This window comes from Physella acuta, unplaced genomic scaffold (genome assembly GCF_028476545.2).
Source record: "Physella acuta isolate Inbredline_101_S28 unplaced genomic scaffold, ASM2847654v3 ptg000090l, whole genome shotgun sequence".
NCBI classification, from domain to species: Eukaryota; Metazoa; Mollusca; class Gastropoda; family Physidae; genus Physella; species Physella acuta.
In genome coordinates this window covers 1,884,126-1,908,240 of record NW_026731610.1, presented here as the reverse complement: position 1 = coordinate 1,908,240, position 24,115 = coordinate 1,884,126, and the positions used below count along the sequence as shown (strand labels likewise).

At 38.0% G+C, this 24,115-nt stretch overlaps 1 protein-coding gene across 2 annotated transcripts in view; it reads right to left on the bottom strand.

Annotated features, from left to right (window-relative positions):
- Positions 1-2,611: 2,611 nt before the first annotated feature.
- LOC131928080 (fatty acid-binding protein, heart) overlaps positions 2,612-24,115 on the bottom strand; it is a 56,699-nt gene continuing 35,195 nt past the window's right edge. Inside the window, exons 2-4 of one of the 2 annotated variants that reach the window (XM_059283994.1) lie at positions 6,060-6,238; positions 5,180-5,290; positions 2,612-4,348 (exon numbers count right to left, since the gene is read on the bottom strand). In XM_059283994.1, coding sequence (XP_059139977.1) covers positions 4,298-4,348; positions 5,180-5,290; positions 6,060-6,238 — 341 coding nt within the window. In that variant the 3' untranslated portion in view covers positions 2,612-4,297. The remainder of the gene's footprint in view (positions 4,349-5,179; positions 5,291-6,059; positions 6,239-24,115) is intronic. The other variant, XM_059284002.1, reaches the window with a different exon arrangement.

Sequence of the window (24,115 nt, the reverse complement as noted above, 5' to 3'; positions counted from 1 at the left end):
CACAAAACCAATCGTGTCCTATCTAACGAGGCTATGACTTCCGTGAAAATTTTTTTTATTATAGTTTGTAGTTCTTAATGTAATAAAAAAGAATTATGACTGGTATTATTGTCATCAGGCACCACGTACGGACTATGGGTCCATTTAAAATAAGGACGGTCACCACAATTAAATGTTTTTAAACGTATATATCTGAATAAATACTGCTTAAGCATCGCTTTTAAATAACACATTATTCATACACGTTTACAAAGGGAAGTAACAATTATTTTTTTCTCTTTAGATATATAAATCATTACTTCCCTTTAGCTGAAACATTCGCTAACTACACCATTAAGTAATTTAAAAAATCCTATAATATTAATTTTTAGTATGAAACCTGGATAAAATTAATTTGCTATAAAAGATCGCACGCCGTTACTTTCACTAACTTGCCAGGTACCTATTGTAGCTGGGTGGACTCATGGACATGGACTTGAGATCTTGATCTGAAGTAAAAAATATTCAGGCGCTTATAAGCAGGGAAAAGGCCTGTTGACTGGGTATCACCTTATTTCTTTTGGTCAATAGCGGAACGAAGTCAGACAAATTTCTCTACTCGCAACAAACTCCTGCTAATCTGTTTATCATTTCTCAGCTGTCATATTGTTTTCAGCATCATCACGTACACGCCTTTTTTTCTATAGTCGTATTCAGGAATTGCTCAAATATCCCTAATGGCAATACTACAGTAACTGTTAAACTATCATCGTATTCAGCAATGTGTGCCCTAGGAACAAAGTATTGCTCAAATATCCCTACATACAAATGCACCACATAAACTGTTGAACTATCGTCTTCAGCATTGTTTTCCCCGAGAACAAAAGTATTTTTCTAATGACATCCTACATACAAATAACCGCAGAAACTGCTCTTCATCTATTCTCTTCTACGTTAGTTCCAAAAGGGTTACATTTATTTTTGTTTACTATAACTTTTCAACGCAACATAACTTTTAATAACTATCGACAAAAATTCAGCAAGAGTTTTAAAAGTATTGATTCAAGGCCACAAAATGCCTGGTAAAGTCTTTGGAGAAGTGTATAGTCTCCATTGAAAGCGCGGTCGACCGCATTAATACCATTCACTATCTCTCACAAATCTTATTTTATTGGCACTGGAGAAACCCACAACTGCAAAGTTGAGAAAAATAATTCCGATAGGGAGAGGTGATGGATTTTTTGTAGTGATTATATTATTACGTTTACACATAATCTTCCACTTTTGGTAATCGTCTATTTCAAAATCACCCATTTTAGTAATCACCCATTATACGAATTGCCATGTTGTAAAAAAAACCTTCGAGTCAGTAAATTTTAGGTATTAGGCGTAAATATACCCAAGGTTCCTTAGGATAGATTGTCTATAGAAAATCGGATCAGTCTGGCTTTTTCCCTCTAACGTTGACGATAAAGTTAAATATAAATAAAAACTCGAATTCAAGTTTTTTTATTGGAACCAATATTTAATGTTTAAATCTTACAACTGAGACGAAACAGAGTATAAATACATGAAGCAGAATCACCAACACAACGATGAACGGCGAGCCCAAATAAAATAAAACATCTATAGCTATTCCAGCTTAAAAATACTATACTGTTTTAGATTTGATAAAATACTAAATCAATGTTATAACAAAGTGTATACTGGAGTAACCAAGTGTACTGGAGTAACCAAATGTATACTGGAGTAACTAATTGTATTCTGGAGTAACCAAATGTATACTGGAGTAACACATTGTAAACCGGAGTAACCAAATGTATACAGGAGTCACCAAGTGTACTAGAGTAACTAAATGTATACAGGAGTCACCAAGTGTACTAGAGTAACTAAATGTATACAGGAGTCACCAAGTGTACTAGAGTAACTAAATGTATACAGGAGTCACCAAGTGTACTAGAGTAACTAAATGTATACAGGAGTCACCAAGTGTACTAGAGTAACTAAATGTATACAGGAGTCACCAAGTGTACTAGAGTAACTAAATGTATACAGGAGTCACCAAGTGTACTAGAGTAACTAAATGTATACAGGAGTCACCAAGTGTACTAGAGTAACTAAATGTATACAGGAGTCACCAAGTGTACTAGAGTTACTAAATGTATATTGGAGTCACCAAGTGTACTAGAGTAACTAAATGTATACAGGAGTCACCAAGTGTACTAGAGTAACTAAATGTATACAGGAGTCACCAAGTGTACTAGAGTAACTAAATGTATACAGGAGTCACCAAGTGTACTAGAGTAACTAAATGTATACAGGAGTCACCAAGTGTACTAGAGTAACTAAATGTATACAGGAGTCACCAAGTGTACTAGAGTAACTAAATGTATACAGGAGTCACCAAGTGTACTAGAGTAACTAAATGTATACTGGAGTAGCTAAGCGTCCCGTATGCCCATAGCACATTTGATTATAACTAATACTTAGTTATTATAAATAGATGAAACATTCAAATAACAAATTCAAATATATTGCTTTAAGACTAGCATCATCTAAGGCTTTTAACTACGAGGTTTTTCTTTCAAACATTTATCTGGGGGTGGCAGGCACTTTCGTAGGGAGGGTGGGGGGGGGGGTGGGGGGCAAGTTTTCAGTATAGGGAGGCGAAGATACTGGTTACAGTAAATAATTTCCGTATACATTTTTATTTTATTTTACAATTTCATCGGAGTGGGGTGGAGGGGGTAGGGGTGGGTTGAGGTTTTCGGTAGTGCAGTGCCCTCACCTCCCTGAGGAAATGCCTGAAAGAAATTCTGAAACTCCTATGATGATTGTATTGCTTCATGGGAATAACTGTTATATGCACATATCCTTGGTAAAAGCCAATGTAACTGAACATAGTTCACAACAAAATACTGACGCTCTCTTTGAAAACATACACACAAAAGCATTGTATAATGTTCAATTAAAATAATGTTAAATTAAAATCGCGTACAAGGAAATATTTTAACAATACAAGGATGGGTTTTTGTCATGAAGTTTCTTTATGTAATACTAGAAGTAAATAATTATTGCAAACGTTAAGCACTTTGCTTCTGTAGATTAGTAAATGTAATTGTTTTAAAGCATAATTAATTAATCTTGATATTAACAAAATCAGGTTTTATTGAAAACAAGTATTCTGAATGCTAAAAAACTATCACATAAATTTGTCGAAACCTCGTCGAGTGATAAGATATAGCAAGCTGGCTCCTTAAAACTAGTACGCTAATCCTACATTTTGAAGAGTTGATCATACATACACAATAAAGGGACGGTTGGGTTCGGAACCCCTAATATCTATACACTTACGTCGAATCTCTTATAAACTGCAAATACTGGAGTTAAAGTACGAAAGATGTTTTAGACGAAAGCTATAAGTAGTTTTAAAAAGTAAAAACAAATTGAAAAATGTTACGAAAGGTTTAATCGAAATGCGGTAAGAGCTAAAAATTAAATGTATTTTCACTGAAAAACAAATTGAATGAAATTAAGGTTTTATTATTTTTTGTAGTTCTAAAATCTTCAGCATAGAATGGAATGAGTTGATTGTATTGAATACATGATGTGACAACGTTTGTGTTATCGTTATTATTGCTATACTGTCGGCCTACACACGAATACGTTACTGTCTAGTTACATTCTGGGTTGAAAAGATCCTTGCTATTTCACCATCTGTTGCATAATTGAACATTACACCATTTGACAAACCTATTTGAGTTTGTCTTTGTTTGTTATTAGAAATGCGCTAAAATGCATGTGAATAAGTGTCGAAATTGACACACTAAACACACCCTTAAAGCAATCTTAACAACTAAATATTAATCGTCTATATATTTTGTTGATGAAATCCTTTTTAAGTATTCTAGGGTTATTTTCCATAGACTGGTATATTAAAGATCACAAATGGGGATGTATAGTGGACGCCGCGAGATTTTAACGTTTGGAATACAGTATTCTTGCTGTTAACTTACTATAGTATAATGAATCAATTATTTTATCGACGAATAAAAAGCGTAGCATAATATACACAAAGGCAATAGTGACAATTCGGGGAATACATCTCCCTTGGTGTAAGTCATTATGGATGTTTTGATTAATTTAAATTAAAATACTTAAATTTAAAAAAAAATGGCGTAATAAACAAAAATGTGACATTTAAAAAAAAAGAAATAAATCAGTTATACATATAAATACCTAGGCAGGGATAATTTGAAATACTTTGTTTTCCTATAAATACAATTTAATTAGTTTTAATTAATTTAATTAATGCACTTTATGTTCTCTTGTAGATCGTCAGCATTGAGACGCCTCCAATAGTCGCAGTCTGAAATAAGAAAAAGGAATTTGTTTACTTAGTTGTGTTAGGTATTTTATGTTAGAGAAACTCAATTGTATTCAATAATTAATACGGAGTGGCCTAGCGGTAGAGAGCTAGACTGTCAGTAGACCGTCCCTGAGTCCACCCAACTATGATGGGTACCAAACTCACGAAAGTAAAGGTGGCTGGGCATAATGCTGACCACACTATCCCTTCATATGCCGAGGTCACAGAAACAAGTGAAGTCAACTTGCCCTATAGGCCGTCAGGTTTGAAAAGGGAACTTTTCTTTACTCTTTATTTTAAGATCGCAAGTCGGTTCCATTGTACACAACTTTTTGCCTCCCATTAAGGATGTCATTTAAAGACTAAATTTTAAGTCCACCCAACTCTGATGGGTACCGAACTCACGATAGGGAAAGTACAGAGGCGTAGCGACCCTTCCCGGCGCCCGGGGACAAACTTTCGATTTGCCCCCCCCCCCCTCGAACTTTTGATTTGCACCACCCCCTCTCAAACTTTCAATTTGTTTTTCCAACCCATTTTGGCGCCCCCCCCCCCCAAGGTCGGCGCCCGGGGACAGTAAAGGCAGCTGGGCATAGTGCTGACCACACTATCCCTTCATATGCCGAGGTCACCGAAATAGGTGAACTTTTTTTTACATTATTTGTCAACGCCTTCCCAATTTCCCACCACCCGCTATCTGCGACCTATATTCACCCCTCCGTCCCCTCCCCCTTTTAATGTCAAACTAGATCTCACGCGTTTAAACATCGGAGTTAATGAACTTGCATTTAACCTTTAACCTTTCCCATGCACCGGTGTCATTACACTTACAGCATTCATAATGTTATCGTTGACCTCTCGAACTATATCCATGACAAATGACCTCTGACCCTGGTTTTCGTGTTTCTCAACCAGTCTGTCGCCATCTTGTTGTATCACACTCTAAATATAGAAACAAAACAATGCTAATTTTTTTTTTAGTGGACATAATGAGATTTTATAGCCGATGTCATAACATGCTTCAAATATATGTATGAATCGAGTAACAGTTTTATAATATATGTCATAGTATGTTTAAGTTATTTGCACCAAACAACACATTGTGGTCTCACACTTTTTTCTTTATATATTCACTACTTGTTTTAAATTACAACATATATATAAATGCAGAGTATGCAGACACACATAACATACGCTTATACTAGAATTAAATACGCTTTAAAAACAAAAGATAATGCTATAAACAATGTCATCATAATTTTGATATTGGTTTTTTTCAAACTAAAATTAACATACATAAATGGATATGTAAGTTGGGAATGTCCGTTTGATGATAGGCATTTCTGGGAGGCCGGGGATTTGTTTTCGTCTATTTATTTTAAATAGCCTCTAATCAATCGTCATTTGAATATATTCTTCCACACAAGCATGTAAATACACATACGTACATACTATAATAGAACGTTATTTAGCTACCATCGCATATACGTACACACTAACAAATTCATGCGTTTTCGCATTTATATAACTATACACAAACACTCTTTCATACACGTCCCAGTAAACAAACCTACACCCCCCCACACACACACACATATTATATATATATATATATATATATATATATATATATATATATATATATATATATATATATATATATATATATATATATATATAATATAATATAATATAATATAATAAGACGCACTTTTAAAGGTGAGCCGTCTATGTTTGTCGAGTCGTATGTTTCTCCCAGCTTGAAGGTGAAGGTCGTGCTCTGCGGGACTCCCACAATGCCCACTTGGATGGTCCACGCGTCGCCATCACGCTTGTAGGACAGTTCTGATTGGCTGTTCTCGAAAAACGCCCTCTGCTCCCCGCTTAAACCTGGTACAAGAAAAAAAAATGTCGGTTTGGAAATAAAATTAGTTTGTTAATTTAGTCACATTGTCTGTTTGAAAAGTTTATGTATAAAGTTGCCCATGTTTTAATTTAAAAATTGGTTTTCAGAAAATTCGTTTAAAAAAAGAATTTTTTTGGTAAGGATATTCCAAATATCTGTTTGAAAAGTATATGTACAGAGTTAATCATTTTTTAATTTAAAAATTGGCTTTTAGAAAACTCGAAAAAATAAAAAAAAAGAATCTACATTGGGCAATGAAATGTGTTGGTAAGGTTATTCCAAATATCTGAAACTTATATACAAAGTTAACCATTCTTAGATAGACAATTCGGTGTAAGGCTATCAGTTTAAAAATAAAATACAACCGAATTCTCTAGAAAGAAATACATTTATCGATAATGAAAACAAACTGATGTGCATATAAAGATCAAGGCTGACATATTTTCTATAACAGAAAAACAAAACAAATCTATTGTCAAGTACAAAAACAGAGAATACCAAAATCAACAAGTTGTTGTCAGGCCCCCGTGTCTCTTGGGGATCATTATCACAAAGGTGGATTAAGAGTGTTGTTTTTTTACTGATATATGACAAGGTCTTCCCAGAACAGGAATTGAACCTATTCAATTCAGGGTTTGCGAGTGCGCGTTCTACCTCTAGACCACACCGTCGCTGTAAAATCGCATCATTAGTAACTAATTAGTAACTAATTAGTACTACTGATGAAGTCAGTTGGGCGTCCAGGTTTACCATTGTCTTATGAAGATAAAATAAAATAAAAAATAAAAGCAGGCTGAAATCGGAGTCAATAGCCTAATATGGCGTATAACAAATTGACACGTAAGACCTAATTGTGTTATAGGGAATCATTTCCAAAATAGAATTACGATCGAAGAGGAAGGAGAAATGATTATTACAAACTAGATAGGCCTATAATTGAGCTAATGAGCTAAAGATTATGGAATGAAGGAATCCGTAATGCGTATTTCATTGTATTTTTATAATATCCAAAGATTTTAACTCGTGAAAAAGAACGGGAGAGTGCATGATAGTTAAACCAATAAGTCCCGAGTTCTACCCTCCCCCCCACCCCACTTCCACCCCCTTCCGAGCATAAAAGGCTTTTAAGCTAAAAAGAGCAACCAATCTAGGAGAGAAAACTCTTAAATCAAACAATTGCTGCATTACATTTTGTTCTTTGGTGAACAAAGCTATAGAAACAAATCAAGAATAAAAGCAGGCTGAAAGTCGAAGTCAGCAGGACGAAGGGGTCGGCGTGGTCGAGAAAGTCCCGAGTTCGATCCCTCGGGCAAATGAGGCTTGTTAGCTGGGTACAGCCACTCTTCTAGGAGATACAACTCCAAAATCAAACAACTGCTGCCTTGTAGTTTGTTCTTGGTTGTACAAAGGCTATGGAAGCAAATCCAAAAAGAAAAGCAGGCTGAAATCGAAGTCAATGGCCTCAATGGCGCATAACCAGTTGACACGTATACTTAATTGTGTTGGTGGTGTGGTCGAGTTGGCAAAGATCTTAATTTCGAAAAAGTTTCGAGTTCAAACCCTCTGGCAGATAAAGCTCGATCCCTTCCAACACTAAAAATTAAGAACAAAGAAGAAGAAGCAGGACGAATAGTGCATAACATTTTGACATGCAAAACTTCATCCCATCCAATATTATAACTAAGAACGAAGAAGAATAAAAAGATCACGTGATCTACTTTTACTTAGTTAACAAATTCTCGAAATAATTCTTGGAGTCATTAAATGACGCCAGACATGGTCGCTGTGCTCATTAACTGCTCCGTCAGTCCGCTGAGCGCGCGTGAAAAGAGTTAAAGACGAGCGAGATCAATGACGTTCGTTACTCACGCCACGCGTACAATGTCTGGCATTTTTCTCACAGACGGTTTCTGGGCGAATTCCGGAGTTGTTTTTTTTTTGAAGGATACGTTACAAAAATTGTGGGCTTTCATCTCCTGGTACAGGCCCTGTCGTACGGAGACTAATCGACGCTCACGCGGGCACGTTTTGGTTCGTCTCGCGCGCGTGAGTCACTAAGTACTCACCTCCCTGGCCACAGAGGCGCGCGCTGAAAGAAGATATTTCTTTTAATGTCTAATTTCTATTTTACTTATATTTTAGAGTTACAGTTCACAGCTATCGAGCCTCATCTGCCCGGTGGTGTGAATTATTAACTTTTCGGTATAGCAAACACGAGCTTAACCAACTCGACCACGCTGACCCCTCCTAACCATTGAAACGATAATACTATAGGTATCATTCTTTTTTAACTTGTAACGACCTTCTCAACGTTATATTTCCAGCAACCACTCACAAAATAATGTACAAAAAAAAGTTAAAACGGAAATAATGCACTAAACCCATATTCAAGGATCCATTGATTTGCTACATTAAACTGTGTACGGACTCTCCCACATTTATAACTCCCAGCCACCCTCAAATGTATTTAAAGAAGCATCGGTTTTCATACATCAAAGTCACTATTGACCTCGCTATTATAACTTACACATCTTAATCGTAACGATTCCACGTTTAAAAAAAAAAGTCAAACAAATGGCAACACACAATGGCCTGTCATCGGTTCAATCAAGCGTGACACGTTTGACGTGACCCTTGAACCGTGACATGCATAAAACATGTTCTAACCTCCCACAACTCAACTGTCCTTTTTTGTCAAGATCGTGTAACCACTGGAGCGTGACTGGCACCAGGGGGTGGAAAGGGGTTGTAGATCCTGAATAGAGTTCCAGTCCTTGATTCTAAAGTAGTAATCGTTGAAAACAATCGAAGTCTATTCTGGACTGGGATTAATATACACGGGGATAAACAAAATGTTGTTGGAAGATAGAAAACAAAGAAGGGGAAACGACATTTCACCCGATTGGTTCAGAGCTAGGGCAAATGTTGGTATCAGAAGAGAAAGGCAAATGGTTACAAATAACAAATAGGAATGAAAAAAAAATGGGCGCTGAATTGATTTCCCGACTGGCGAATATGTCGTAATTTTTTTGTTTTTTTACCGTGGTACTTGTAAAGGTTAGGATTAAAGCTAAAGAGAAAATTTAAATTATTGTGTATTAATAGTATTTATAATGTATTTGTCTCTCTCTCTCTCTCTCTCTCTCTCTCTCTTTATATATATATATATATATATATATATATATATATATATATATATATATATATATATATATATATATAAGGGTGTGTAATTTTGCCATTTACGATAGTTTATTAATAGTATTAATAATGTATGTTTATCTATATATATATATATCTATATATATATATATATAGATATATATATAGGGCTGTGTACTTTGGCCTTTACAATATATATTTTTAGAGAATGAAAAAAAGAGTAAAAATTAAAATATGGATATTAGGGTTGTTATTTTTAAGACGAACGAATAAGGATTTAAATCTTTGAATCTACTAGCGAGCAGAAAATAAGTAAGTTGTCTCGGACGACTTTCTATAACACGTGTTAGAACTAAAATACCCAACGTTTTTAGAACAACGTTGAGATTTTCTTTTAAAAAGAAAACATTTAACTTAATCTGAGAATAACTCATGAATCAAACCTTAATGTAAAACAGAAGCTAGACAAATTACTTATGAAATATCGTTTTAAACTAAATAATTGACTCCATCTTAATCTTTACAACAGTCATTTTGTTATTACTATGAGTTCAGCATTTATAAACTGTGAAGTGTTAAAAAAAGTTGACAATATTAGGAAAGCGACAATTATTATCCATACTTTTTTTCTCCGGGGGAGGGGGGGGGGGGGGGGCACTATAAATTTTCGGGACGAACTAAAATTTCAGGGGGTGGGGACAAGGTTAAAATATATATTTTCTATATAAATTCCATTTCGTGGGTGTGGGTGTGGGGGGGGGGGGGGGGGGGGGGGGGGGGGGCGGGGGCTCTGCACAAAACAACCCCCCACCCCCCCACCCCCCACCGAAAAGATGCCTATTAGAAACTCAGAGAGAGAGAGAGAGAGAAAAGAGAGAGCGAGAATAGAGAGAGCGAGAAAGAGAGATAAAAATAAAAACAAGAAAAAACAAATTAAAAACATATTAAAAAACCCAGGAAGATTTTTCTTGCACAAGGTCACGACGAGAAAAAACAAACAGGAAACGATGACACCAGTTTCCGGTGTCTAAGGATACAATTTTTTTTACCTCGGCCTACAGTAAGACAGCCTCAAAGACACGACCCAAATTTAGCGCTTAATTAGGCGTGTGTGTGGCGAACTGGTCAGGCAAAGGGAAATAATCCTGACTTTTGAGGTAATCTTACAAGTAAGGGAAATAATCTTGCCTTTTGAGGCTGCTTTAAAAAAAAAACACTTAAAATAAAAAATAACTTTAAAAAAAGCGACCAGCATTTGTTTTTTAAAGCGAGTAAAGCAGCAATACTATAATAACACTAAAAACCGAATTAGTAAATTAAATGTGTTATTTAATATTGTGCTGTTCGTTTAAAAGAAAGCGCTTGGCACAATTATATATATATATATATATATATATATATATATATATATATATATATATATATATATATATATATATATATATATATATACCCTTCCATCACCCATCATTTTTTAAAAGGTATGCAGTTTAGAATTGTCCTGTGGACTAGGTTATTATTCTCAATGAAAATTGTTTAGACATTTTAATGTAACTGAAACTATTATAGGAATATGTGTATTGATTTGTGTATCTCTATGATTGAAATAAACATTTAATCGGAGTAGGAGATTGAAGTTCGGGTGTAGGGAGAATATTATTAAAGGATATCTAACGGCTAATGATCAAGGTGGATAGTGGGATATAGCTAGATCAAAGCAGTGGGCATAATGAGGTCTAATCATTGGATATGTTTGATATCAAAATGGGAGAGTTAGTTGTGTGTTCTATATGTGCGTGTGTATGTGTGTTCATGTTTGTGAAAATGTATTTTAGGCGCAAAAAAATAAAATGTGTGTATGTGATGCTGAAAACGTTATGTTTTTTGTCCACACACACTTTTTCTCACAAACACACACATACACACAAACACACACTCACATACACACACACATATATATATATATATATATATATATATATATATATATATATATATATATATATATATACATATATATATACATACATACATATATATATATATATATATATATATATATATATATATATATATATATATATATATATATATATATATATGTATATGTATATATATATATATATATATATGTATATGTATTAACATTATTTTCTTTAAATATCGGCTATGCTTCTCAAAATGCAATAGCTGCTTATGAAATAGTGAGTTTTCCACGTTATGCTAACTATATATCATAGTAATAAAGCGATCGAGCAAATAAACGCTTTTAAGACTAACAAATACAACACTAGCATTTTCCCCTTCGAAATACTAAAGACAAACAAAAACTGTTGAACATTACAATTTTTTAATACATTCACATACATCTCATCACGATGGGGGGACAGGAGATGGGAAATATGTTTTACGTACACGCTAATAGAAATGCTCTTGACTAATTTTCTCTTATTAAGATAGTCGATGTTATGTTGCTAATCTAATTGTCCAATCCCTCTTTTTTCTAATTATACAACACTTTCGCGGTTCAGTTTGATTTAAAAGACGACATTCTACAATACTTCCAAAACATCTCCCATCTTACGCATACATCAGATAAAACCTAGCTTTGTTATATCTATATTTTTGTTTTGTTGCGTCTGTCCTCAAATTGAACAGCGAGTATATTTGTAACTCTGCCGGCTAATTATTTGCCTAATTACCTCCCCGCTCATCTTATTTACCCATCAGCCGGCTGCCGGCAAAGATCACAGGTAGATTAAGCTCGATCGTTTTCACTCGCCGACCCCCAGTTTACACAAGGAATGACAATTATTTCACCCGGCACGCATGCGCAGGCTTACTCGTCCAGTGCGCATGCGTTAAGAATCTTGCAAGTCAGACAATTGCTTAGGTTAAACCAATTACCGCGCGTTTTTTTTAAGTGGTGTGAATTACTATAAACAAAATGTATTTTAGTATAGCTATACAATGTAGTTTTGTTGTTCTAGATAAAACGTTTGTATTTGTTTAGAAAACCGAGTTCGTCTGCCAAAGTCTGAGTTTAAGAAAAATTCACCCGACGCCCAGTCGCGTCGTGGTGTCTGCTAGTTCTTAATGTCTTTTTAATAGGTCGGTCTTAGCGTGTATCGTCTGCTGTGGTTCTAGTCTGCTCTATTTCTAGCCGAGCAGATGCCTTTTGTTTCTTGTAGGCTGTAGAATCAGAGTTTCTTCCAAGCATCTCTTCGGGAAGGGGGGGGGGAGGGGGCTCTGACCCCCCCCCCAACGAAATGAAATTTATATAGAAAACATATACTTTTAACAGTGTCCGCCACCCACCCCCCCCCCCCCTCCGGAGAAAAAAAAGTCTGGAAGAAACACTGTGTAGAAAGCAGGGATAAATAGGTTGTGGCTAAAAGGCACGGGAAATTTGATAAGGGTTTCCAAACCCAGGAATAACATTTAAAAATTTAACTTGTGCATACCCACCCCCCCCCCCCCCCCTTACATCAAATTGAATTTTTCGCCTTGCTAAGGAGTGGAAATAGTAATTTAGAGAAATAATAACACGTAATTTTCTTTTAAAAACTAAAGACTACTACGATTTCTATAGCACCGTTCCAGTAAAACCCACTGGATTTTTCCCGGTCAGGCCAGTCACCCCTTGGTTAAATATACTAGTTCCCAAACTTTTTAAATTGCCGACCCATTTTTACATAAACATATTCATTTGTATCGTGTATTTCACACACATATACAACACAGACGTGCCCACACATAAACAGGTAGTCTATATATAAAACCCACACAGAAAAACAGAGAGTGTAAGAGAGAGTGATGAAGAGAGTCAGATATTTATAAGATACCATAAAATACGACATCAGTACAGCCGTCAACCCCCACTCAACCCCCTCACATATTTATCTACAAAAATTAACACGCAGCAATCACACGTCCATGTTTCATTTTTTTTCCCCATAAAAGCTATATTTTCTTAAATCTCCTCCGAAGAAATACAAGTATTTCAGAATTTTTTTTATCCCGCCTCGAAATTTAATAAGTTAAATTTAAATCAATCCACACCACAAATATTTACATTTGGCAAAAACAAACACGCTCGGTCTAGGAAACTATTTGCGTTGTACACGGACCGTCTATAAATGAGGCTGATTAGATATCCCCCCCCCCCTCGCTCTCATACCATGTGACTTCATTGGGGGATGCTGGGCTAAATATAAAATATGTTACAACAGACGGGGGCGGATGAATTGGGCTGGGCAGACATTGGTCTCCAGTCGATCTTTGAGAATTTTTTTGCTTCCACGTAATGTGAATTGCGAAATTCCGAATACAAACACACATTCACCCATGTATGCACAGCAATGCGCACATACATTTATAAACAATATATATATATATATATATATATATATATATATATATATATATATATATATATATATATATATATATATATATATATATATATATATATTTAAATTTCGACAAAAAGCAGGGTTTTAGGGTATACTTCAACATGTTGATAGTGCATTTGTTGTTTTTTAAGAGATGGATAGTTAATTTCACACCAACTGTTATAGTTCCTAAGCAACATACTACACACATGTAACTATCAAACCATTCTTCTTCTTCGTTCTTAATTGTAATATTAATATTAATATTTAGCACTGAATTAGTAAAAACGAAATTGCTGCTCATTGATATATATAAATTCTCCATAAGGTTTTTTTTTCTACCACATTGTAATGGTAATATTACAACAAAAAGGCGTATACATCAATGGAAAAATTAGATTTATAATTTTCGCCATCCTTAAATTCATAATGCACACACATACTTCCCCACCTCCCCTTCCACCTCCCCCTCTTTCAACGCCCACACACCCCCTTCACAAACGAACACTTGAAAACGAATTGAACGTGAAATGCTATTGGACCAGAGCAAAACTAGTTTCTCAAGCACCCGTCCATTACACAGAAATCATTTAAAAAGCATGCACACAAAAAAACAAATTACAACCGTAGCCTACTATTACTCAATTCATTTTTTAGCTACCTCTGCGGTTTCACCATTGAAAAAAAACAAAACAACAACACCGCATTGACCGAAAATTACCGTAAACGTTAATTTATCGCCCCAAGCGGTAACGGTCGTCGACACTACTCATGAAAGAAAGAAAAAAAAACCCGGCTTAGCGCAATGGGTTTGGAAAAAAATAAGGGGCGTTAAGTACAGTTGAACATCTACAGACTGCGTTTCTCCTGAGATTACTTCCCTTTAAAAAAAACTTGGCGATTATCTTCAACAACAGTGTGAACAGGCAGACAAGAAGCGCTTTGTTAGGGGTCGTGTTTATCGTCAAATTAAAAGCAGTTTGGTTTGTGTTAAGGTGAGGGGAGGGGGGAGGGGCAGGGGGGGAGGGGAGAGGAGAGGGTTTAGGATGCAGGCTGAAAGGTTGGTTGGGGATAGTGATAATAAAATGGTTTTAGATTTTTATATTTTAGATCTGAATAATAATAATCTTTATAAGACTTGCTGTAAAACAGGAAAAAAAAAACAACACAAAAATGAAATAGGTACTACGTGAATAAATTTAGACAATGATAATTGTTTTTTTTTTCTTTATGATAAGATTAAACCATATGTTACGTCTGGGTTTTATTCAATGCAGAAAACGATCAGAGAAAATGTTCAATGCTTTATTTGTTCTCATCTTTACACATTACACAGCAGCCCTAGTCCCTAGCCGCTACTAACTAAATCCCCCCTTACAAGCGTTCACTCTAGCTTTTGTACCCGCACTCGATCTTGGGACAACAATACCTAAACCTAAACACCCCCGGGGTTAACTCAACTCACACACACCCCTCCCCTACGTTCTGGACTATTCTAGTCTATTCTAATCTAACCTACAACTGACCCGTAACACCATACTTCAAACATCAAAGATTAATATTAGGCTAGAGAAGGATTAGAGAAGAACAAGCTACATACAAATACAAATTTTGTGCTTGAAATATAGTCATAATAATCAATGTGATGAATATAATTGCCCCCGTTGTACGCCTAACCAAATAGTACCATACCATCGAATCGCCAGTTTTGCAGATATCGATTTGTTTAGTTGATGTCTAACGCTGACCATAGTTCAGTTGGTTACCCAAGCATTAAACCTTGTCTACACCTGGGGCTAATCCTAATCCTTGGCGTAACCGTAAATAATAAGGTAAAACTAAATATACTCTTACGATGGTACGGCTGATACTAATTACGATGCCACACTACTAATTAAGAATATCTGCTATATCTTTGCGGTAGGTGTTATATTTTTAAAATGTTATATGAGAAACCTGAGTAATATAAGAAGGAAAATATCTCGTTAAAAGACTAGCAAGTTTATTTAATGGACACTTCCTACCGCGTCTTTTAATGGCTTCTTTCGTTTGAAATGTAAGGCTTGTAAACCGTGCACGGCGCACTACCAATAAACGGTGCGGTTGATTAACGCGATACAATTACCCGCGTGGGTTGATGAGGAGCTGTACTGTCATAATTTCATCTGAGCCATCTACTCCCTCGCCCCCCCCCCCCCTCAACTCACCCGCGTAATACAACATAGCCAGCACAAAGCCACGATAATTAATGTTTAGTCGCGTAATGAAGAGGTTTTTTTTTTTTTTTTTTTTTTTTTTTTTTTTTTTTTTTTTTACCGTTAGCACAATGCTCTGATATTGCGGGTGCTAAAAACATGCTATAGCGAGTCTAAATTCAAATAAAGTTTTCTTTATTATTAATTAAATTAATTATATAACTTAAGAATAGCACCACTGATAACTTTAGCCCTTAAGCTTTATGAGTTTTATTATGCATGCTAAAAATAAGGATGATTCATATTCGGTTTTATACTGAATGTTTCTATCGCAAGCATAAATTAGTGATAAATCTAGTTTTTTTTTTTTGTCTGCACTTAATGGCATTTTTTTTACATCACAAGCACGAAGTAGTGATAAATCATTTTTTTACATCATCTTCATCGTTTTTCATCGCAAGCACAAAGTAATGATAACAAGCTTAACAGTCAATGCAGGTGCAAGATGACACGAATAAATTGCTGCAATAATTAATATTCAGTTTTATTACATCACAAGTTGTATTTAAAACCTGCACTGCGTGTCCTTACAGTTTTATATCCTTGATGTATCTGATTGATTGCAACGGTTTTATTATACATTTTTTCCAGACATTGAACCGACATGTCGTTTTTTTTTTGATGAATTTACAGGCTCAGTTGAAGGTTATAAAGCAAAGAGCTAAAACATGAATAGGCGTTATTTTTTTTTAAGTTTCTGCATAACCAGAGAAATTAACGTCTTAGGCTGTTTGTTGTGTTTAACTGTTTTTTTTAAAACTTGCTTGTTGATAAGTGGAATATAACGGTAATATGCCTTTTGTGGTTTTTATCTAGTCGTTATATTATGTAGGTTTGTTGGAGGTTTTAGATAAAGTAGTTATAGGTTTTTGCTAACCTTTATGAGATTGTAGGCGTGTCGGTGGTTTTGATTGTAGGTTGGTGTGTCGGTGGTTTGGATAAAAGGAGTGTCGGAGATTTTGATTGGAGGTGTGAGGTGGTTTAGATTGTAGATTATGTCAATGGTTTTGATTCTAGGTCTGTCGGTGGTTTGGATAAGAGGAGTGTAGGTGGTTTTGATAAGAGGAGTGTCGGTGGTTTTGATTGTAGATTGTAATGGTGGTTTGATTGTAGATTGTGTTGATGGTTTTGATTGTAGATCATGTCTGTGGTTTTGATTGTAGGTTTGTCGGTGGCTTTGATTGTATGTGTGTGGGTGGTTTTGGTTGAAGGTGCGTCGGTTGTTTTGATAAGTGGAGTGTCGGTGGTTTTGATTCGAGTTTGTGTTGGTAGTTTGATTGTAGGCCCTATGTGTGTTGGTGGTTTGATTGTAGGCCCTATGTGTGTTGGTGGTTTTGATTGTAGGTGCATCGGTGGTTTTAATTGTAGGCGTGTCTGTGGTTTTGATAAGAGTAGTGTCGGTGGTTTTGATTGGAAATACTGTCCGTGACCTATAATGATACTGATTTCCTTTGATAATAGCAAGGTAGTAGGCCTACTGTGTTAAACTTATTCATACCATTTACAAAACAAACATATCAGTTTATGTCAGTAGTTAAGCTACTGCAACACCTGTAACTACAAGTTAGTGTTTTTGTTAATGTACACACCCCCCCCCCCCCGCATTACTTATCCTCCCCTGAAAACGTAATCTAATTACCCCTATACATACATTTCTTTTCGTCTAGACTTGGATTAAGTCCTAACACGAACCTAAACCCAGTTTACCCTTCCATCCAACCCCACACCCCACGCCCCACCCCCCGGGCTCTCACGGCCTTGCTCAGACCCAGTGCAAACGTTGTGATGACTCACTGATCGAAGCCACAAATCATGCTGACCCACGGGCTTGTGACGCGCCCGGCGGCCGGACATCCGTTTATTACATGGCAGGCCGTAGATTTATCTCCCCCCTACCCCTAAGTCACCGTGTAGGTTACCCGGTGTAGCCAGTTTTTTTGTATTGAATGGGTTGATCCTGTTGCCCTTTCCTGGCAATATAACCGTAGTTCTTTGTGGTCATGTTTTAGTATCATTTCATTGCACGCCAAAGATTAATCTTTCCGCTCTAAGTAAACTGGGATTGACCATTCAGGCATGGGGAAAAAGTGACATGGTGTGGTAGGGCGGTAGAGCACACGACTGCTAACCCGACAAACTGGGATCGTGGTCTCGAGACAGTTAGACATAATAAACCCCCAGACGCGTAATATAATAAATCGACGAAAACAATGATAAAAATTGGTGAGTATCTGGCGCTGAGCCATTTTTACCCCTTCTGTCACCTCTGAGTCCACCCAGCGCTGATGGGTACCCGACTCACGTTGGAGAAAGTATAGGAGGCTGAGCGTTGCGCTGACCCCACGCTCCTTCTAAATGCTGAGATCACACATACAGATGAACTCCAACTTAACCTACTAAACTTTATGGAATCTTTAGTTACTTGTAGTTAAATAGACACACGCTCTAGTAAACTCTCTAACCTTTTCCCAAGAAGAATATATCAACAAAGTCATAATAAAACTGTATCCAGAATATTAAAGACTATTATTTTAAACTTAAAGGTTATATTCTCTCCGTTTATTAAATAATCTGTCAAAACATTTTGCAGTTCATGAAACATTGTTTTTTTTTACGTTTGTCGTTAAAACATGTATTTTAACTTCACACATTAGTTTACGTTTAAGTAAACATCATCTTATTTATATTATATAATCCAGGATATTAAAGGCCATTATTTTAAAATTGAAGGCTAAAATACCTCCGTTTATTAAATGATCTGTAAAAATATTAAACTTTTTTTTTCGTTTGTCAGTAACTTCACTCATTTCAATTTAGGCTTAAGTAAACAGCAACTTATATAATGCAATCCTCTACTTTACACCCTATGTCTGATGCAAGATTTCTCCACTCTTCCTACTATAACAACCCAAATTTGTCCAGCTCTATTATGACCGATGGATTCGTGCCTTTAACCGCTCAACATAAAAAAAAAAAATCAATTATATTTGCCGATAAAAATATTTCATCAACATGTCCCCCCTACCCCAACTCCCACCCCCTACCTGACTACTCGCGTCTGGGGATTTTTATTTTTAGCCCCCTCCCCCCCCCGGGCTATTCCCGCATATCGCTACTATTAATACAGCAAAAAAAGGTAATCTATAAAAAAAAAATGAGGATCGTGTTGTAGTGATTATTTATTTTTCCTGATTGTGGCTATTGATTTGTTGTAACCAGTGGGGTGCTCAAGCGGTTGGGGGCGTTAAGAAGTGGGTGTAGGGGGCGGGGGGTAGGGGTGGAAGGTGTGTGGGTGTGTGGTTGAAGGTGTGTGTGGGAAGGGGTCTAAGGTGTGTGGGTGTGTGGTGGAAGTTGGAAGGTGTGTGTGGATGGGGGTTGGGATGGAAAGTGTGTGGATGGGGGTAGGGGTGGAAGATGTGTGGATGGAAGGTAGAAGGTAAATGATAAGTCTTTTGCAGGTACAGAAATAACCAGGTTCAGAAATGACCAGTTTAAGGAATGACCAGGTTCAGAAATGACCAGTTTGAGGAATGACCAGGTTCAGAAATGACAAGCAACAGAAATGACCAGGTACAAAAAAACCAGATACAGAAATGATCAGATATAGAAATGACCAGGTTCAGAAATGACCAAGTTCAGAAATGACAAGCAACAGAAATGACCAGGTACAAAAAAACCAGATACAGAAATGACCAGATATAGAAATGACCAGGTTCAGAAATGACCAGGTTCAGAAATGACCAGGTTCAGAAATGAGCAGGTACAGAAAAGACTAGGTACAGAAATTATCACTTACAGAAATGAGCAAGTACAGAAATGTTGCACTAGTGAGTTTTTTTAATAGAATTGTAGGGCACAGTACCGCATGCATCTAACTATACGACTGTAGATCACTTCAACAGATCTCATGCCGTAGGGCTATCCCGTGTTGGGAGCATTTCGACTCTGAGCAAAATGTGTTTATATATGAATATATACAGGGGTGGGAATAAAAAATAAGAAACTTTAATTTTCGAAACTGACGGTCCCTGGGGCAAGTGAAGTAGAGTTAACGTGATTCTGTGACCTCGGCATATGAAGGGATAGTGTGGTCAGCCGCTTTTACTTTCCTTAACCTGAGTCAGGTACCCATCAGAGCTGAGTGAACTCAGGTAGTGAGAGAGGGGGTAAAATTGGCACAGAGCCAGGCACTTATCAATTTTTATCATTGTTTTCGTCGTTTTATTATGTTACGCGTCTGGGTGTTGATTACAGATAATGAGCTTTAATTAAGCAGGTACATATATTGCACACTAGAGAGTTGGCAATTCGCTAGTGTTGTACATCACTTTAGGCTACAGAAAAAAAATTGAGAAGGTTAAAATGAAAGTAGTGCGGAATTTTTTTTCTGCAGCTATGTAAAAAACTGTACATAATTATTACAATAGCTTAACTGTTTGTATTATTTTCATGTATATGTGTTACATTTGTAAGTTTGTTTACGATATTTGCGTGTTTGTTTGCGACATGTGTTTACATGTCATGCAATAAAATGTGTGTACTTGTTGTTTTAGCAGAACAACGGCTGACGTACTGATGCTAATTTGGTGCATGATCCTAGAGCAAAGCCAAAATTTCTTTATTAAAATGATTACAAACATTTCCACCAGCATATCAGGCAATACAGAACATGTGTTACATACACACACAATATCTCGTCGTACTTGAGTTTAGTTCCTTTAAATTATTTGTAAAAATACATATGTGAATATATGGCCAGTGTATACTGCAGTGGCGTAGCGAGGTCGGGTGTCACCCGGTGCGGCACTTAATGGCGTCACCCCCCAGAGGCGTTGCGACCCTTCCCGGGGACAAACTTTCAAGTTTTCGATTAGCACCCCCCCCCCCCTCAAACTTTCGATTTGCACCCCCCCCCCCCTCAAACATTCGATTTGCACCCCCCTCAAGTTTTTCTCTATATATTTTGCTATTTTTTGCCTTCGTGTCACCCCCCCCCCTAAATGGTGTCACCCGGTGCGATCCGCACCCCCCGCCCCCCCCCCCCCCCTCGCTATGCCCCTGGTATAATGTATTCTTAGGATGTAAACTAATAATCATCTCGTTTTTGTTTTTCGTTCCCTGCGGAACATAGGTCCTCTGTCAAAACTTCCCACTCCCCACGGTCTTCTGACACTTTTTTTCAGCTGTTCTCAGTTCCTTCCTATCCTTCCACCCTCCTCCAGCTATGTCTTCCTGGGTTGTCCCCTGCATCCCTTACCCCTGGGTTCCACTCCAAGGCCGGTCTAACTCTATTGCCAGCGTCCTTCCTAAGTGTGTGCCCCCTTCACCATATCCTTCTATGATTTTGCCTTTCTATTAATTATTCTCCTCAAATATCCCATGGTTTTACGTTTTCTACCCCGTCTTAAAGGCGAGTGGGGAAAGCGCTGACTAAACTACCCCTCCAGATGCCGAGTTCACAGAAACAGGTGGACTCTACTTCACCTGCCGCACCAGGCTCGAAAAGGGAATTTAATTTACTTTACTGTTATGTCCATAAGAGATCCGTATATAAGAACCAGAGGAGTGAGAAAGAAAGTGTGGGGCGGATAGGACAAACCCTTAGAGAAACTGTAGATAACAGTCTTGGGAGAGGAACTAAAACGAAATAGGAAGACGGTGAAGCAAAAATAGTATAGTGGAAATCTTTTGAAAGTGATATTTGGGAGGTTGGGTCTTTATCAGTGGCGTAGCGGGGGGGGGAATACACCGGGTGACACCATTTACGGTGGTGACACCAAGGCAAAAAATAGCAAAATATATAGAAAAAAAATGATAATTTCAATTAATTAAGTGTTAAATAGTCTTTTAAGAGGTGCAAATCGAAAGTTTGAGGGGGGGGGGGGTGCAAATCGAAAATTGAAAATTTGTCCCCGGGAAGGGTCCCTACGCCTCTGGGGGGTGACACCATTAAGTGCCGCACCGGGTGACACCCGACCTCGCTGCGCCACTGGTCTCTATGGCTTGAATTAAACAATAATAGCATCGTAGATTGTTGGCGAAGTTTCGTCACATCCCACTCCAAGCCGGAGGGAGGAAGAAGATCAAGATGAAGAAGAAATGGCGCCGTTATCCTGTAACGACTTTGTGTTAAGTAATTAAATTACTTATTCCTCGTTTATAGGCGTCTCCCGTTCCTTAAAAAATGTTAACAACTTTATCTGTCTTGGTTAGGTTATACTACAGGCGGTATGTACCAAAATACTTTACCCTCACCCCTAATGGACACACATACACACACAGACACACACAGACACACAAACATACACTCACTCTCACTCACACACAGACACACCACAGACACACAAACATACACTCACTCTTGCTCACACACAGACACACACACAGACATAAACTCACACTTTCACACACACTCACACACACTCACACACACACACTCACACATACACAGAGACATTTGTAAAGACGATCCGTTCTTTGTATCCACTGTGTGTATTTGGACAGGATGCTAAAATACCCCACCAGAAAAAAAATAACTTGGGCATATTTTCTTAGCCGCTCACGGGTAAGCTGTTTTTGTGTGTGTTTGTGTGTGTTTGGTATCATGCATCGAGTGAGCAGACGAGTCACCCGCCCAAAGCGAGTTTGGTGAGCGGAGAAGGCGTAAGTTGCAGACGTAACAATTCTATGAGCAGATGGCCCGGGACTGTTCATTTGAGGTTTGGACAAAAGTTTGGGGGAGGGAGGGAGAGAGGAGTGAGGGTGGGAGGATAGAGGGTGGGAGGGTGGGAGGAGTGAGGAGTGGGAGGTCGGAGGTGGGATGAGTGAGGGGTGGGAGGTGGGAGGAGTGAGGGTGGGAGGAGTGAAGGTGGGAAGAGTGATGGTGGGAGGTGTGAGGATGGGAGGTGGGAGGATAAAGGGTGGGAGGAGTGAGGGTGGGAGGAGTGAGGGGTGGGAGGAGTGAGGGTGGGAGGAGTGAGGGTGGGAGGAGTGAGGGTGGGAGGAGTGAAGGTGGGAAGAGTGATGGTGGGAGGTGTGAGGATGGGAGGTGGGAGGATAAAGAGTGGAAGGAGTGAGGGTGGGAGGAGTGAGGATGGGAGGTGGGAGGATAAAGTGTGGGAGGAGTGAGGGTGGGAGGTGGGAGGATAAAGAGTGGGAGGAGTGAGGATGGGAGGTGGGAGGATAAAGAGTGGGAGGAGTGAGGGGTGGGAGTAGTGAGGGGTGTGAGGTGGGAGGAGTGAGGATGGGAGGTGGGAGTAGTGAGGATGGGAGGTGGGAGGGGTGGGAGGTGAGAGAAGTGAGGATAGGAGGTGGGAGGATAAAGAGTGGGATGAGTGAGGGTGGGAAGAGTGAGGATGGCAGGAGTGAAGGTGGGAAGAGTGAGGGTGGGAGATGGGAGGTGGGAGGATAAAGAGTGGGAGGAGTGAGGGGTGGGAGGAGTGAGGGTGGGAGGAGTGAAGGTGGGAGGTGTGAGGATGGGAGGTGGGAGTAGTGAGGGTGGATGGGATGTTAAAGAGTGGGAGAAGTTAGGGTGGGAGGTGGGAGGATTGAGGTTGAGTGGACAGGGTGGGTGGATGGGAAATGACAAAAGGTGGGAGATGTTAGGATGGGAAATATTCTTAAGCTGCTTCTGTATTTTAAAATAAATTGTAAATCCTCAGTTGCTTATATTTAATTAATTTTTTTAACATTATCTAGTTACTTACTGTAGGATATTATAAGGGCAAGGTTTGAGTAAGTGTGTATTGTGATGGGAGTTAGTGGCCCTGGAAAGCGGTATTCAAATTACAAATTCCGCACGCTATCGAGAGCAAGGAACAGATTGACAGCGTCACGGTACACGTGTAAGCGAAGCTGGTAGGTACGTGTAAGATGTAAGATAAAAAAATATGTTCTACACCTCGAGGTCAGGGAATTCAACGCACACCCTCTACCCCCCACACCCACATACCGAACTCACCAAACCAACCCACTACCATCTACCTCACTCCACACATCTCACCACACACACCCAACCACTACCTCCCACTACTCTGCACCATACCCCACC